The 16193-nt window shown below is 43.2% G+C and overlaps 1 protein-coding gene across 2 annotated transcripts in view; it reads left to right on the top strand.

Annotated features, from left to right (window-relative positions):
• Positions 1–16193, top strand: part of PRKDC (protein kinase, DNA-activated, catalytic subunit) — a 683602-nt gene that overhangs the window by 245332 nt on the left and 422077 nt on the right. For both annotated transcript variants that reach the window (XM_029591248.1, XM_029591249.1), the window contains exons 28-30: positions 1284–1378; positions 2478–2577; positions 14904–15040. In XM_029591248.1, coding sequence (XP_029447108.1) covers positions 1284–1378; positions 2478–2577; positions 14904–15040 — 332 coding nt within the window. The remainder of the gene's footprint in view (positions 1–1283; positions 1379–2477; positions 2578–14903; positions 15041–16193) is intronic.

The raw sequence follows: 16193 nt of genomic DNA, 5'->3' as shown, positions 1-16193 counted from the left end.
GGAAACAGAGAGTATGATTAAATGGACAATTTTCTCAGTGGAAGGGTGTGGGCAGTGGAGTGCCTCAGGGATCTGTATTGGGACCCTTACTTTTCAATATATTTATAAATGATCTAGAAAGAAATATGACAAGTGAGGTAATCAAATTTGCAGATGATACAAAATTGTTCAGAGTATTTAAATCACAAGCAGATTGTGATAAATTGCAGGAAGACCTTGTGAGACTGGAAAATTGGGCATCAAAATGGCAGATGAAATTTAATGTGGATAAGTGCAAGGTGATGCATATAGGGAAAAATAACCCAAGCTATAGTTACACAATGTTAGGTTCCATATTATGTGCTACCACCCAAGAAAGAGATTTAGGCGTCATAGTGGGTAACACATTGAAATCGTCGGTTCAGTGTGCTGCGGTGGTCAAAAAAGCAAACAGAATGTTGGGAATTATTAGAAAGGGAACGGTGAATAAAACGGAAAATGTCATAATGCCTCTGTATCGGTCCATGGTGAGACCGCACCTTGAATACTGTGTACAATTCTGGTCGCCGCATCTCAAAAAAGATATAGTTGCGATGGAGAAGGTATAGAGAAGGGCTACCAAAATGATAAGGGGAATGGAACAGCTCCCTTATGAGGAAAGACTAAAGAGGTTAGGACGTTTCGGCTTGGAGAAGAGATGGCTGAGGGGGGATATGATAGAGGTGTTTAAAATCATGAGAGGTCTAGAATGGGTAGATGTGAATCGGTTTTTTACTCTTTCGGATAATAGAAAGACTAGGGGGCAATCCATGAAGTTAGCATGTGGCACATTTAAAACTAATTGGAGAAAGTTCTTTTTCACTCAACGCACAATTAAACTCTGGAATTTGTTGCCAGAAGATGTGGTTAGTGCAGTTAGTACAGCTGTGTTTAAAAACGATTGGATAAGTTCTTGGAGGAGAAGTCCATTACCTGCTATTAATTAAGTTGACTTAGAAAATAGCCACTGCTATTACTGGCAACTGTAACTTAGTTTTTGGGTACTTGCCAGGTTCTTATGGCCTGGATTGGCCACTGTTGGAAACAGGATGCTGGGCTTGATGGACCCTTGGTCTGACCCAGTATGGAATGTTCTTATGTTCTTATCACAAGGAGAAATTTGGAAACGAGTTGCTATAAGTAAAATATTTTTTAAATTTTAATTTACATTTATGTAGGATAATACAAACAGACTTAATGATTAACTTTACTGCTAATCTTTTGCTCTTCTTTAATCTTATCCCAAATTGTTATATTTTTTGTAGAGAAGAAAATGCATTGGTTGAACAGTTTGTTTTTGAAATATTGGTTGTGTATTTGGAAAGTCTGGCATTGAGTCACCGGGATGAAAAATCATTAGGTAAGTTGCAGCTTAATATGTAAACATAAACTTTTGACCTGACAGCCTTGCTGATTTTGGTAAGAGATTACCATTTCGAAGTACTGATTCTTCTGCCATCCTTCCCATGTCTCCCCTTCTCTGTCACCTCATACCTAACAAATCTCCCCTTCCCTGTATACTACTTCATTCATTTTTCCCTTCCTCCTTTCACACCTCATTTTGACCTTCATCTCCTCCCAACTTCTTCTTGAAACTGGCATAAGGAAAACATAACTATGCATCAACAACATTTTTTATGGCTAGCCACATAATTTGGGATTTTATTGCAGTTTTCCCAAAAGTGGAAGTTATTTGACAATAATACACTTCTAGATATGTCATGAAAAGTTGTTTTTCAAGCATTTAGGCTCTTTTATATGGGGAGACTATTGGATTATCTCATTTAAAATTCAACTCTCTATATCAGGCTGTTGTATAAAAGTAAGTAAAAATGCCAGTATCATGAAGCTTCTATCATATTCATAATTTTTCTAACATTTTTGTTCTCAAGGATGTTATAGACTGGACAGGAAACTTGTCTTCATTTGTTCCAGATATCTGATTTCTTTTTGCTTAACATAATAGTAATACTTTCCCTCTAGCATGCATTATTTCCAGACCTTGTATATGCAACATGAAATAAATATTTGATATTGACTTAAAAAGGGTAATCTGTAGCAGTCAGCCTAATGCTCCAGTGGTGAATGCACTACCCGTCTAAGCAGGGGAGGAGAGGGAAATTGCTCTTGGTCCTTAGTTCACAGTCCTGCTCTCTGGTCAAGTGAGGTTGAGTGATATTAAAGCAGCCCTTTGTTCTTAACCACAGAGTGTCATTGCACATATGTGTGAGAGGAGACGAGAGAGAAAATGTAAAATATTGTAAATCATGCCACAGATAACCACATTGGGAGACAATATTTTGAGTAAGATGCTTAAAAAAAAAAGATTGAAAAGCCTGAGTAATTAATGAATACAGTTCTTTAATTTACAGTTTAATGTACGGTTCTTTAATTTTTATCTTAATGTACTTTGTCTCCTTTATTTACATTGATATCATTTGTGTCTTTTCTGCTAACAGGCACAGTTCAACAGTGCTGTGATGCTATTGATCATTTGAAGCGTATAATTGTTCAGAAAGCACCTTCACTAAATAAGGCAGCAAAGCGGCGTTTGCCGAGGTTTGTAATGAATGGACTAGCTTTATTAACATCTCATAGGCAAATACCTTGACCTGTAGGGAAAGTAATATTTGTCTACTTCAAGAGAGACCAAAGCAAGAAACATCAAATACAATACCATAGGTTTTTTTTTTCTCTTGTTTACTGGAAGTTTCTTATGACGAGCTGTTTCAGTGGTGCCACATAAATGAATCAAATAATGTCTTGTGTCAGCATGGCAAATAATTCTGGAGCTTTCTTAAAAGATTTTCCGGGATGTCTGGTAACTTTCTCTGCACCACTGGGACCCATAACTACTCAGTTTTTTGTGCTGTTGAGATGTTCTTAGTGTTTGGATACTTGTCAGGTTCTTGTAGCCTGGTTTGGCCACTGTTGGAAACAGGATGCTGGGCTTGATGGACCCTTGGTCTGACCCAGTATGGCAATTTTTTATGTTCTTATGGAAGAGAATGTTCGCTGGACATAGCTGTTTTTGCCTTAGTCTGTTTTTAAAGTTTTTCACTCTTTGAAATCGTTGTTTCAGCTAATCATTTTGCTGTTTGCATGGTGAGGTTTTTCAGCTGCTTTTTTTTTTTAAGTATTTTTTTCTTTGGCTTGGACACTCACTGTCAAAGTAGTGTAGCATTTCTACCCCATGAACATATTCAGCTCTAGCAGTCCAATCATACCCTTCTTTCTCATGTTTGAAATATCTTTCTTGTGAAAATATTATCACCCTTTAATTTTGCATTGTTGGTATTGCATTTTCTCACCATGTCAGAGAAGGAAGCCACTGGTTTTAAGTGGTACCCGTTGTGCTCTCAAAATGTCCTTCAATGATCATTATGGTTATAGCTAAAAATGTCTAGATATGGGGCCCTGTCTTTGTATTGTTTGTACTAAGATGTCACCAAGAGTAGTTCAAGCCATGCAGGAGAGGTTCTGTACCTATCTGTTCAGCTTGATGCTGATCTAGAAGCATCAAGAGAAGACGACCCCAGGGAGCCAACCAAAGTTGTGCTAGTAATTCATCAAAAGTGATTTCATCTGCATCATCACCTCTAACCAAGAAAAGATTATCATAGATCCAATAGTTTGGACAAATCGCCCTTCCCTTGACTTTAGCTCATGAGTCAAAATAGATGAGTCCTGAGCCTTGAGTAGAGGTTTCTAAATTTTGGTGCTCCTCATTGATGCATGATTACTAGGGCTCGAACATGGTTGAGATTGCCCAGATTTCCAAATTGCCATGCTTGGACAATACTCCCCTTACTTCTGCTCCAGTTTTCTGCTCTGAAGTAGAACCCTGTTGATCTCCCAAGGGTCATCTGTGCTTAGAGAAGTTGCTCCCTTACTTGGCCTATTCCAATCTCATCTCATCTGTAGTGATATTTCAGACTGAGATAAGGATAATTTTAGAGGTTTTTGATTGCCCTGGGTGTCGAATTCATCTTTATCAATGATGGATCAGTTGTTTGTAATGCCACTAGTGTTAAGAGGGCTTTCATGGCACAGATTGCCATGCCAAGGGCCATCATGATTTCCTTTTCTGGCAGGTTTATTATAAATAAATATTGTAATGAAAAGGGATAATCAATATGTCAATGTTGCTGTATAAAGGGTTCTGTCCTTATCCAAGATGGATAATGGTATAGCCAACTAAAGCACTCAGCTTGTGCTTTTATCTGTAATCATGTATTCCAAAAACATTTCATTATTTTAGTTTTGTCACTTTATTACCCACTTACTGTTTCCAAAGAAAAAGGCATGACTTTTAAAATTATCATATTGGTTGTGCAGGATAAAAATAGAAAGAAAACGTCTTCAGGACAGTGCCCGACATTGGCCATTGTTTCTGAGAAACTCCCCTGCATCAGAGGTGTTCAATCCATTGGTGAACTGTCAAGCATACCAGCACCCAATGTAGCTGTGTCTGACACGGCTATGGACAAGTTTAGGGGCACCGCTATACGTCTTGCATGCTGCATGATTCTAGCTTCGAGAACTGACTCTTCTTTTCAAACACATTACACACCCACATTCACAAAGGAAGTGTCAGACTTTTAACAGATATCTAACTTCAAACAAATCAAACAAAATCTACAGAGAGCTTCTCTGTGATGACATCTCTGAATGTACTCTGGTCTCCAAACATTTAAATGGAAACACCACCAGTTAAATATTGATTACAAATTGTCACAAGAATAGTCTGCCCCATGTCTGGCTCTTGAAGGGGAGGTGAAAGAAGCTATTTTAGCCAAAAGATCTTCATTCAGAAATTGGAAGAAGGATCCAACAGAAGAAAATAGGATAATGCATAAATGTTGGCTGTTTCAGAGAGAGTGCAGGCCTGCGCGATCGGTGCAAGGAACCCACCGGGGTAAGGCCAAACAATTACACACTCACCCCAGTGGGCCCACTCGGCCGACCACTCTGCTCCCTCCGTTGCATGCCCGAAGCCGCCGCCTCCTCGCAGCAGTGCTCCGCCTTCGCTGACAGTGCCGACCAACCCGGGGAAAGCTCCCAGCAGCCACTTGGGATTCCCCCGCAGGGCTTTAAAATCCAGCCTAGTCCAGTGCCGCGCGCCGAGCGTCGCGCGCCAAAGGAGCCCGCCCCTTTGTGCGCCCCTTCGTGCAGACCCGTAGGGCTTAACCTGGACTCATGCTACAAAGAAGCAATTGTTTACTCCACCTTTTTGCCCACCTTAACCTCCACCACTTGCCTTTTCATTTTGTTCAAACTTACCCCTATCCCTCCCTCCCCTTTGTTACTCACCTTTGGCACTCTGCATCTTTAGGTTCTTAACCCAGGAGCTCTTCAGCACACCATTCACTATTATAAGCCTACACCCCATTACAACTTAAGGCTCTTTGTAGTGCTCTCCTTCTACCTAGGTTAGGCGAGACACAGCATTTAGTGCCTCTCCATTTGTGCCCTCCTCCCCTTACCCTCTCACAATGGCTACCTTCCCCAGTTCCAAACTCCGATATAATTACCACAGGCACACTACATACTTCCACACCCAATCACACCGTCAACACAACTTCCTCCTCCCTATTTTGCTCACTCCTTTCACACAACTACTAGGCATCTCTACCATCGCTATGCTATTGATCAACTCACAATCATTAACCAAAAAAACCCTTATCCTAAATGATCTGCTCCTTGATGAAAAGCCTGATCTCTGCGCCATCACAGAGACATGGCTGAAGGATACTGACTCCGTACTTATCAATCAACTACCCAACACCGAATATGACATACATTCCATTCCCAGACCTAAAAAAAGAGGTGGGGGATTACTCCTGGCTGCAAAGAATACCTTAAGCTTAAACAAATTCCAGTAGTCCTCCCTTCCAAATACGAAGTGGCCTATTCAAATCCCCCATCTTACAAATATGCCTTATATACACTCCTCCTGGCGTTTTAGATTCTGACATCTCACCTATCATCGAATGCATTGCAGCAAACATCAGCAGAGACATACCCGCCATAGTCCTTGGAGACTTCAACCTCCATATTGACACACTCCCACTCTCTCACAGCTGTGAAACCCTCCTCTCATCTTTTAACGCGATGGACCTCCATCAAATCATTACCAGCCCCATGCACAAAGCTGGACACTCCCTCGACCTTATTTTCATGAACTCCCACCTCCTCCCACAACTCACTACATACACTCCCGTTCCCTGGTCGGACCATTTTCTTATTAAAACCTCCTGCTCAATCAAGAACATCACCAGCCAACCCAACACAAAAACTACAATTCAATATAGGAGAGCCTGTCCTAGAGATGACCTCATTGACACCCTCACTGATAACCTCAAAAACCTTGACCTCTCAGATTCCCAAACGGCCATCACCACATGGAACCACATCACTAAAGACACAGCCAACAAACTTTGCCCTCTAATAACGAAAGAAATCCAGCCATCCACTAAAACGAAGCAACCCTGGTACACCCCTGAACTAAAACTACAAAAACACAATCTCAGAACTCAAGAAAAAATATGGCGCAAAGACCCCTCTGCCAAGCAACTTGCCAAATACAAAACCTTACTACACGATTACAGAACTAACACCCTCAAAGCCAAACGTGACCACTACGCCGCCAAAATCCACGACTTTCAATTCAACCCGAGAGCTCTGTTCTCTCTTATATCGAACCTCATGAAGACATCCCCAAAGACCCCACCATGCGAGGACCCTAACACCAAATGCAACCAACTCGCCCAATATTTCCACAACAAGATCGCCACTATCGCCTCCCGCTTTCCCTCCGTGCCCTCACCGATCAAATTTTCCCCAAAAGTCATTGACTTCAAAATGGACACATTTGAAAGCACTTCCTCATCTGAAATTTCTGCTATTCTTAAGAAAATGCGCCCCTCTACCCATCCCTCAGACTTGATCCTCTCCAAAATGTTCTTGACCATCCCAGACAGCATTTCCCATCCGCTAGCTGATATTGTCAACACCTCCATTTCCACTGGTGATGTTCCCTCTTAGTTCAAATTAGCCATAGTCAAGCCCAGTCTTAAGAAACCAAAACTTGACCCTTCCGATTTGTCCAACTACCGACCTATTTCCAACCTCCCCTTCATCGCTAAAATCCTTGAAAAAACTGTCAACACCCAACTCTCAAACTACTTAGATCAGCACCAGATACTCTATCCTTCACAACATGGCTTCAGAAAGCACTTCAGTACTGAAACCCTACTTCTCTCCCTCTCCGACCTCGTCATCAGAGGCTTTGACAAAGGTCACACATTTATCCTGGCTCTATTAGACATCTCAGCAGCCTTCGACACTATTAACCATTCTATTTTACTCGACAGGCTGACTGACATTGGCATCTCTGGGACCCCACTTCGCTGGTTCAAATCATACATAAGTGACAGACACTTCAAGGTCATTTCAAAAAAGCTTTAAAAACATTATTTTTTCAACAAGCATTTAATACTCCATCTAAGCATTTCCCCGATCAAAAATGAAGTTCTCATCTCCTCAAATTTCACCCATCAGACACATATTACTTCAACTTTCCACCCAATCATCCCATCTGCTTTCTTCTTAGGATATTTTAATCTGATAATTTGCCACCCCCCCCCCCCCTTCATCCCTTTTACCTTCCCTATTCTGATTACCCATGGCATGTTACCATTATTATTATTTTTTAGTTAATAATTTCTTTTTTAGCTAGCAATTATCTAGCTACTTAGCTAAATTTATGTATTTTATGTTTATTTTAGTTATATTTTATTTTCACTTTATTTTAACTTGTTGTAAACCGTTTTGACAATTTTATTTTAAAAAGCGGTATATAAATACTTTTAAATAAATAAATAAAATAAGGTAAAAATTGATAACCACGAATCCGAACCAATCGATATCACAAGGGGTGTTCCCCAAGGCTCCTCCCTATCATCCATCCTATTTAACATATACCTCCTCCCCCTTTGCCAGCTACTCTCAAATCTCAATCTCCCATACTTTGTCTACGCTGACGACATGCAGGTCCTTATACCTATTACTGATTCCATCCCCAATGCCCTAAAAAGATGGGATAGTGCCCTCTCATCTATCAACTCTCTTCTCACTCAACTCAACCTAGCTCTAAATCCTAACAAGACTGAACTCATGATCATCTCACCGCAACCCATCAGTTCTTCACCTACTCTTTCAACAAATTCATCCTTCTCGCTCCCCGTCCTCTCCCAAACCGTAAGAGACCTAGGTGTCACACTTGACCCCCAATTCAGCTTACAGAAATTCATCTCTTCCACCATCAAAGACTGTTACTACAAACTGCACACTCTCAAAAAACTTAAACCCATTTTACATTTCAACGATTTTAGAACTGCTCTACAAGCCCTAATATTATCCAAAATAGACTATGCAAACGCTTTACTCCTAGGTCTCCTGAAGAACAGCCTTGCCCCCCTTCAGCTGCTTCAAAATGCAGCCGCACGTGTATTAACAGGCTCTCGCAGAAAAGAACACATTTACACCTGTTCTCAAACAACTGCATTGGCTTCCCGTCACAGCCAGAATTCAATTCAAAACCCTCACCCTTATTCATAAAGCCGTCCACAACCCTGACATGCTCTGGTTCTCAGACAGTTTACATATCCGTTTCTCCCCCAGACCAACCAGAACGCCCTACATTGCAAACATTCACACTCCATCCCCCAAACGCTTCCATCTAACAACCACCAAACAACGTGCGCTATCCCTAGCTGGACCCTCTCTATGGAACTCTATGCCCACCTACCTACGCCTTGAGACCTGCCCCAAAAAATTCAGAACTAATCTCAAGACTTGGCTTTTTACAAGAGCCTACACATGAATCTTCCTTCTCGTCACTTTTCCCTCCTTCACTCTAACTCCTCTGCCCCTCTCCTCCCCCCCCAAACATTTACCCGCATTCCCTCCTTTCTTAACCCTCTCCCCCTAACACATTATTGTAAATAATATACCTGTATCTAATTACTTTATTGCATTTATCCAATCATTTTATTGAATTTATCTTTTTGTACAGCATTACCTTTGTTCCCCCCCCCCCCTCTTCCCCATCCCCAGTTCACTTATCAGTTTCATTGTAAAGCCCCGATGGCTACTGTTTGTTTGTTCCATGGAAACCAATGTGATGTTTTCTTAACGAATGTCGGTATACAAAAACTTTAAATAAATAAGACAGGCTGAGCGAATTTGAAAAGAAGTTGGCCGTAGAGGCAAAAACTCACAGTAAAAACTTTTTTAAATATATCCGAAGCAGAAAGCCTGTGAGAGAGTCAGTTGGACTGTCAGATGATCGAGGGGTTAAAGGGGCACTTAGAGAAGATAAGGCCATCGCGGAAAGATTAAATGATTTCTTTGCTTCCGTGTTTACTGAAGAGGATGTTGGGGAGGTACCCATACTGGAGAAGATTTTCATGGGTAATTTATTTATTTATTTAACATTTTTATATACCGAAATTCATGTAGCAAAGTTACATATCATTTTGGTTTACATTATAACAGAAACAAGCATGTAAGAATGCAATTACATCAAACCGGGAGAATAAACTTGGATCAAGGAACTGGGGAGTAACTTACAAAGATTACGATTAGGTAGTGAGATTCTATAACTGAAACCTGGCTGAGTATCTGGCTGAGTATCTGGGTAATGATTCAGATGGACTGAATCAAATCACTGTGAACCTAGAAGATGTGGTAGACTTGATTGACAAACTGAAGACTAGTAAATCACCTGGACAGGATGGTATACACCCCAGAGTTCTGAAGGAACTAAAATGAAATTTCAGACCTATTAGTAAAAATTTGTAACCTATCATTAAAATCATCCATTGTACCTGAAGACTGGAGGATAGCTAATATAACCCCAATATTTAAAAAGGGCAGATGAAATTTAATGTGGATAAATGCAAGGTAATACATATAGGGAAAAATAACCCATGCTATAGTTACACAATGTTAGGTTCCATATTAGGTGCTACAACCCAAGAAAGAGATCTAGGCGTCATAGTGGATAACACATTGAAATCATTGGTTCAGTGTGCTGCAGCAGTCAAAAAAGCAAACAGAATGTTGGGAATTATTAGAAAGGGAATGGTGAATAAAACGGAAAATGTCATAATGTCTCTGTATCGCTCCATGGTGAGACCGCACCTTGAATACTGTGTACAATTCTGGTCGCCGCATCTCAAAAAAGATATAATTGTGATGGAGAAGATACAGAGAAGGGCTACCAAAATGACAAGGGGAATGGAACAGCTCCCCTATGAGGAAAAACTAAAGAGGTTAGGACTTTTCAGCATGGAGAAGAGACGGCCGAGGGGGGATATGATAGAGGTGTTTAAAATCATGAGAGGTCTAGAATGAGTGGATGTGAATCGGTTATTTACTCTTTCGGATAATAGAAAGACTAGGGGGCACTCCATGAAGTTAGCATGTGGCGCATTTAAAACTAATCTGAGAGAGTTCTTTTTTCCTAGGGTGTAGCCAGATGGACTCAGAATGAATGGGTATAGTATACTCGTGCTAGCAGTTGGAGACGGATCTGACGTCAGCACGGGTATATATACCCCCACAAGAAGCGTAGCAACTCAGTAATTTCCGTCTCCAAAGCAGTTTGGAGAGACTGCACGCTCGCAGAGCGTGTTTTCCAATACTACTTTCTATTTTCTACTTTCTCTATTCTACTTACTAAAATTTCTCCAGGAACATCTAGCCCCGCACTCCTGCGGTGATACCCTAGGGTCCCTCCCCCAGTTGAGTTTCCCGGGGTGATTTCCGCGAGCCCTCGGAGGTCTAGGCCTCGGTCCGGTGGATGAATCGCGGCAGGGATCTAGCCCCCGAGCGTGAAGGGCTCGGGTCGGGCTGAGAGGCACCTCGGTCCCGGCGTGGACTTAGTCCCGAGCGAGACGAGTTCGGCGGCTCAGAGGCAGCGGGTGAAATTCCTCAAGCGCGGCGGTGAAGGTACTTACCCTCTCCCCCCACAGCCAGAGACCGCCGAGGATCAGGTAAGGCGTACATCTCTTACTTTTTTGTCTCCGAGGGACGAGGATCAGCGGCGTGGCCTGTAGGCGGCACGCCGTGGAGGGCGCCATTTTGTTGGCCTTGGTCAGGTATTGAGCGCCCATGATAGGCACCTGTCTATGGCTAAGCGCATATTGTATATCATTGTGCGTATATTGCTGCCGCATACTAATGAGTGCATATTGGATATTATTGAACATATATTGCTGCCACATATTGTTAAGCGCCTGTTGTATTAAGTGCATATTGCTACCGCATATTATTGAGCGCCTGTTATATTAAGCGCATATTGCTGCCGCATATTATTGAGCGCCTGTTCTGTTAAGCGCATATTGCTGCCGCATATTGTTAAGCGCCTGTTGTATTAAGCGCATATTGCCGCATATTATTGAGCGCCTGTTGTATTAAGTGCATATTGCTGCCGCATATTATTGAGCGCATATTGGATTGGGCGTATATTCCTCACCGCTACATTTCCAAGCCACGATGGAACAGAACGCCTCAGCGTCTTCAGCGGCGGCGCCTCCTGATTCCAGCATTAAAGCCCTCGGCCTCTGCTCAGCATGCCAGCTTAGAGCCACGCATAGCGAGGAGCCAGACTCCCTTTGTGCCCAATGTGAGGAGGCAGTGGGAGCCTCGGGCCAGGACCAGTCTCAACCAAGGTTTGCGGACAGTTCCCCAGGGGCCACCCCGGATCTAGCGGGCAGTCTCGAACAACCTGGAATCCCGGGGGACCTGGTACCCCGACGACTAGAGACCGCTTCCATTTCCTGGGTGGATCTCTTTAAGGGGATTCATGCCTTTGACAGATGCAATCAGCTTCCCGTCCAGGCCCTGCTGCTGCGGCCGCCGCTGTCTTTACTCCAGCTGATCCTGCCCCTGGACCTTCGCGCCCTTATCATGGGCACCCGCCTCCGAGTTCAGGCGGACCCTGATGTCTCGGAGGATTGAGCCATATCGAACCATGAGGCGGTTCTTTCCTAAGGAGGATCTCTCTGACCTGGTATCTCAGTGCCTGGCGGAGTTGGCTATTACAGGCCCCAGCACTACGGTGCCCTCTACGCAGAACACTCTGCTGGAAGGTCTTCGTCCTACAGCCCGCCATTTTCCCTTCTTGCAAGCAGCACAGCAACTGATAGATTTGGAATGGGCTGCACCGGCGGCCTCATTCAAAGGGGGTCGGGCCCTGACGGGCATGTACCCCCTGGAACCGGCAATCAAGGAGATGCTGGCGTGCCCTCAGGTGGACGCCTTGGTTAGCGCTGTGGTCAAGCGCACTACCATTCCAGTTGAGGGGGGGGGCGGCCCTCAAGGAGGCTCACGACCGGCGACTGGACGCCATCCTGAAACAGACCTTTGAGGTGGCAGCTCTGTCTTTGCGGATCGCAACCTGCTGCACAGTGGTGACACGTTCCTGTTTGTCACAGGTCAGGAACAATGCTCCGGCAACAGACATGGAGTCAGCTCTCTCGTTCCTTACGGATGCTGCATCAGACCTAGTCCAGTCCGTACAACAGCCAAGGGGGTCTCAACCTCCGTAGCCGCCAGGAGGCAGCTCTGGATACGGAATTGGTCAACCGATGCCCCTTCGAAGACACGCCTCCCCAGAATGCCCTTTAGGGGTTCTTTCCTGTTCGGCAGCGACCTTGATAAACTGGCCAGCACATGGGGCGCTTCTCCAGTACCTCGACTGCTGGAAGATCGGTTCAGAAGGAACCAGTGCGCCTTTCCAAGGCCCTCCAGAGGTAGAAGCTCCCAGCGCTTCACTCCCTATAGGAGTCTCTACCAGGCGCCTCGTCCTCAGGCCAGGAACCAGTCCTTTCGGACCAAGCAGCGCAAGAGAGGAGCCGGCTCGGGTTCGGGTCCCGGCCGCGCCTCACAATGAGAATCAGCCGATCAATCCGGGGGACGGAGCCATAGGGGGCAGGTTAACCCTCTTCTATCCCAGATGGGTCGAGATTACGTCGGACCAGTGGGTCCTCGCCATCATCCGAGAGGGGTATTATCTGGATTTTCGTCATCTCCCTCCGGACAAGTTTGTGGAATCTTCGTGTCCCATACACAAGAAGGCAGCATTGGAAGCTACCCTGGCAAGGCTCCTGTCCTTGAAAGCCATCATCCCAGTACCTGCATGGGAAATGAATTCTGGACACTATTCCATTTATTTCATGGTACCCAAGAAAGAGGGCACTTTCCGGTCCGTATTGGACCTCAAGTCAGTCAATCGATACTTAAGGGTCCCGAGGTTTCGCATGGAAACTCTGCGCTCAGTCAAGACCGCAGTACAGCCAGGAGAATTCCTCACGGCCTTAAACTTGTCAGAAGCCTACCTGCATATCCCGATCCATCTGGATCATCAGCGCTACCTACGCTTCAAGGTTCTGGGACGCCACTTCCAATTCCGGGCTCTGCCCTTCGGGTTAGCCACGGCGCCGCGGACCTTCACCAAGGTGGTCGTAGTGGTAGCAGCGGCGCTCAGACGGGAAGGAATCCTTGTCCATCCCTACCTAGACGATTGGCTGATCAGGGCGAAATCAAGAGAGGAGAGCCATCGGGCAACCAATAGAGTGATCGCCCTTCTGGAAAGCCTGGGATGGGTAGTCAACCTCAACAAGAGTTGCCTACAGCCTTCCCAATCACTGGAATACCTGGGAGTCCAGTTCGACACCCAGGCAGACACAGTCAGTCTCACTACCAAGAGGAGGTTAAAACTTCAGACGCGTCTCCGGTCCTTGATGGGAGCCAGCCGTCCCATAACTTGGGATTATCTGCAGGTTCTCGGCCTCATGGCATCCACCCTGGAAGTGGTACCCTGTCTCCATCTGCTGGAACGGAGGTAAAACCCAGGAGTCTGGACTGATCTGTATTACTACAGAAACGAAAATTAGCAGGTAAGAACCAATTTTCCTTTCTGTTTGAGCCTCAGAAGGAGCAGTTCAGTTTTTTTTTCTATAAACAGAAACTTGGGCCTAATGGAGTCTCAATCCTTTTTGTTCTAATACAGTTATGATGCTCTATAATTCTCGTTCATAATGTTTCTTACATGGACAACAAATAGCATAAACCACATAACTAGAGGCACAGTTGATAAAAGGAATAGATTTATCTATACTGGGAATGCAGAATATTTTCTGCTTTAGAAACTGGGGACATATCATGCATAGCCCATGTTTATAATGACCTTGTAGGAAATGTAAAGCTGTAAAATGGGATTCTGTTCTTGGTAATCTCAACACTGAGGATCCTTCCAAATTTCTGCTTTTCTTAAATGTGATTAGAGGAGATTCTTGAAACATTTCTTGTATGTGCCAGTGTTTCTGGGGTCTATTTGGGGTGAATCTGTTTGCAGCTGTCCTGAATAGGAAGCTATCAGTCTTCTGCTCCAGGGAAGATTAGAAGACAAATTAGCAGGAAATATAGTTTCTCTTCTTTTAAGGACAAGTCTTCTCTGTGTATCTTCCAAAATGTCTGGTAACCAAAACCTCGCAAAACTCAAATTAAGCAGGAACTAGCCTCATAGCCATTTTTTTAACTGAGACAGATGTTTCAATGACTTTTTGCTTATGTATTTTTTTTTCTGCTTCAGCTGCTGTGAATGTCTGTTCGCTTCTGTTCAGTGAGATGGCATGAAAACTGATCAGCTTTAAGAACTAGCTATTTTTGCTTTTTATTTCCATTTGTATGGTTTCAGCAGTGTACATTTGATTTACCAATTACTGTATAAGCAAACTTACTATAATAAATACAATTTCTAATACACTGTGAGTATTAAATCTTTATTTGTATTTTCTCTTGTCTTTACATAGGGGATTTCCACCCACCAAATCATCAGTCTGTTTATCAGATCTTGTCACATGGCTCTTGGTGCAGTGTGGACGGCCTCAGACTGAATGCAGGCATAAATCCATACAACTCTTCTATGAATTTATCCCTTTATTACCAGGTATATTGCTTTATTACCAGGTATATTGCTTTATTACCAGGTAAATTGCTTAAAGAAATAGGACCGGACCACTTGCTCATTTGCATTGCTTACTTTCCCGTAGATCTTATATGATCTCTCATTTCCTCCACCCTTACTCTGCCTCTGAGGTACCTTTATCTGTCCCAAGCATTAGAATTGTTTTTAAACTGATAAATCCTGGACAGTATTGTATCACAAACCAATTATATCATTTAGAAAACTATGTACCGAACCATTATGGCACTTGTGTAAATTAATATGTTTCAGCATCCTTATTTTATGTGCCCTATTGTAAACCGTTGTGACGGATCCTTCTTAACGATGGTATAGAAAAGATTTAAATAAAATATCGCTGTTTTGACTGCTCCCATCTCTAGTGGAAGGCTGTTTCTTTTTGAGACCCCCCCTCCTGGCCCCTCTCCACCTTTAGGCTTCATATAATGATTTCTTATCCTTGAGCTTTTCATTTTATGGCAAATAACTTCCTTCTGATATTTTATTGAAACCTGTTATGATAATATAGGAATAATTTCTATCTCTGCTTTCTGATTACTTTTCAAGGGAATGCATCTATAATTCCTTCAGTATCTAAAGGTTTAGAGTTTACAGTTCGTGTTGAGTTGCATTAATGGTATTGAGCATGTTTTTCTATTGCTTTGTGATGCATTTCAGTTTTAAAGATATCTTTAAAACTTACTTCAGTTCCTTCTACTGTCAAAGTGGTGTCAGCATGTCAGAAGCTTCAGGAAGTGGAAGATGCTTTGGCTAATGGACATTAAATCTGTCATTGCTTTTAAGAGGTCTGTTGCAACTGGATGTGATGTCTGCTGAAGGATATTACTGTAAACTGGCTGGAAAGGCTTTGTCCCTTCCTGGTTGAGAACTACAAGCCCAACTCCGCTGAAACCTTGTATAAAGACCTTTGTCTATAAAATATGCTGAAAATGAGGCCTTGCTAAGGTAGTTTTCAGCTGCTTCAAAACCTAAATGTTAAGGCTGTGCCTTGCATGGGGATTTGTCTTGGTTAAAGGTCTGGCAGCACTGCTGATATAACATTCTGGAGTTCCTCAAACACCTTGCTGCTTTATTTGGCTGGCTCAGTTCTTTATAAGAGTTATCTGCAAAGGTAAAC

This window comes from Rhinatrema bivittatum, chromosome 2 (assembly GCF_901001135.1).
Source record: "Rhinatrema bivittatum chromosome 2, aRhiBiv1.1, whole genome shotgun sequence".
Classification (NCBI taxonomy): Eukaryota; Metazoa; Chordata; class Amphibia; order Gymnophiona; family Rhinatrematidae; genus Rhinatrema; species Rhinatrema bivittatum.
This window is presented reverse-complemented; position numbering and strand designations above follow the sequence as displayed.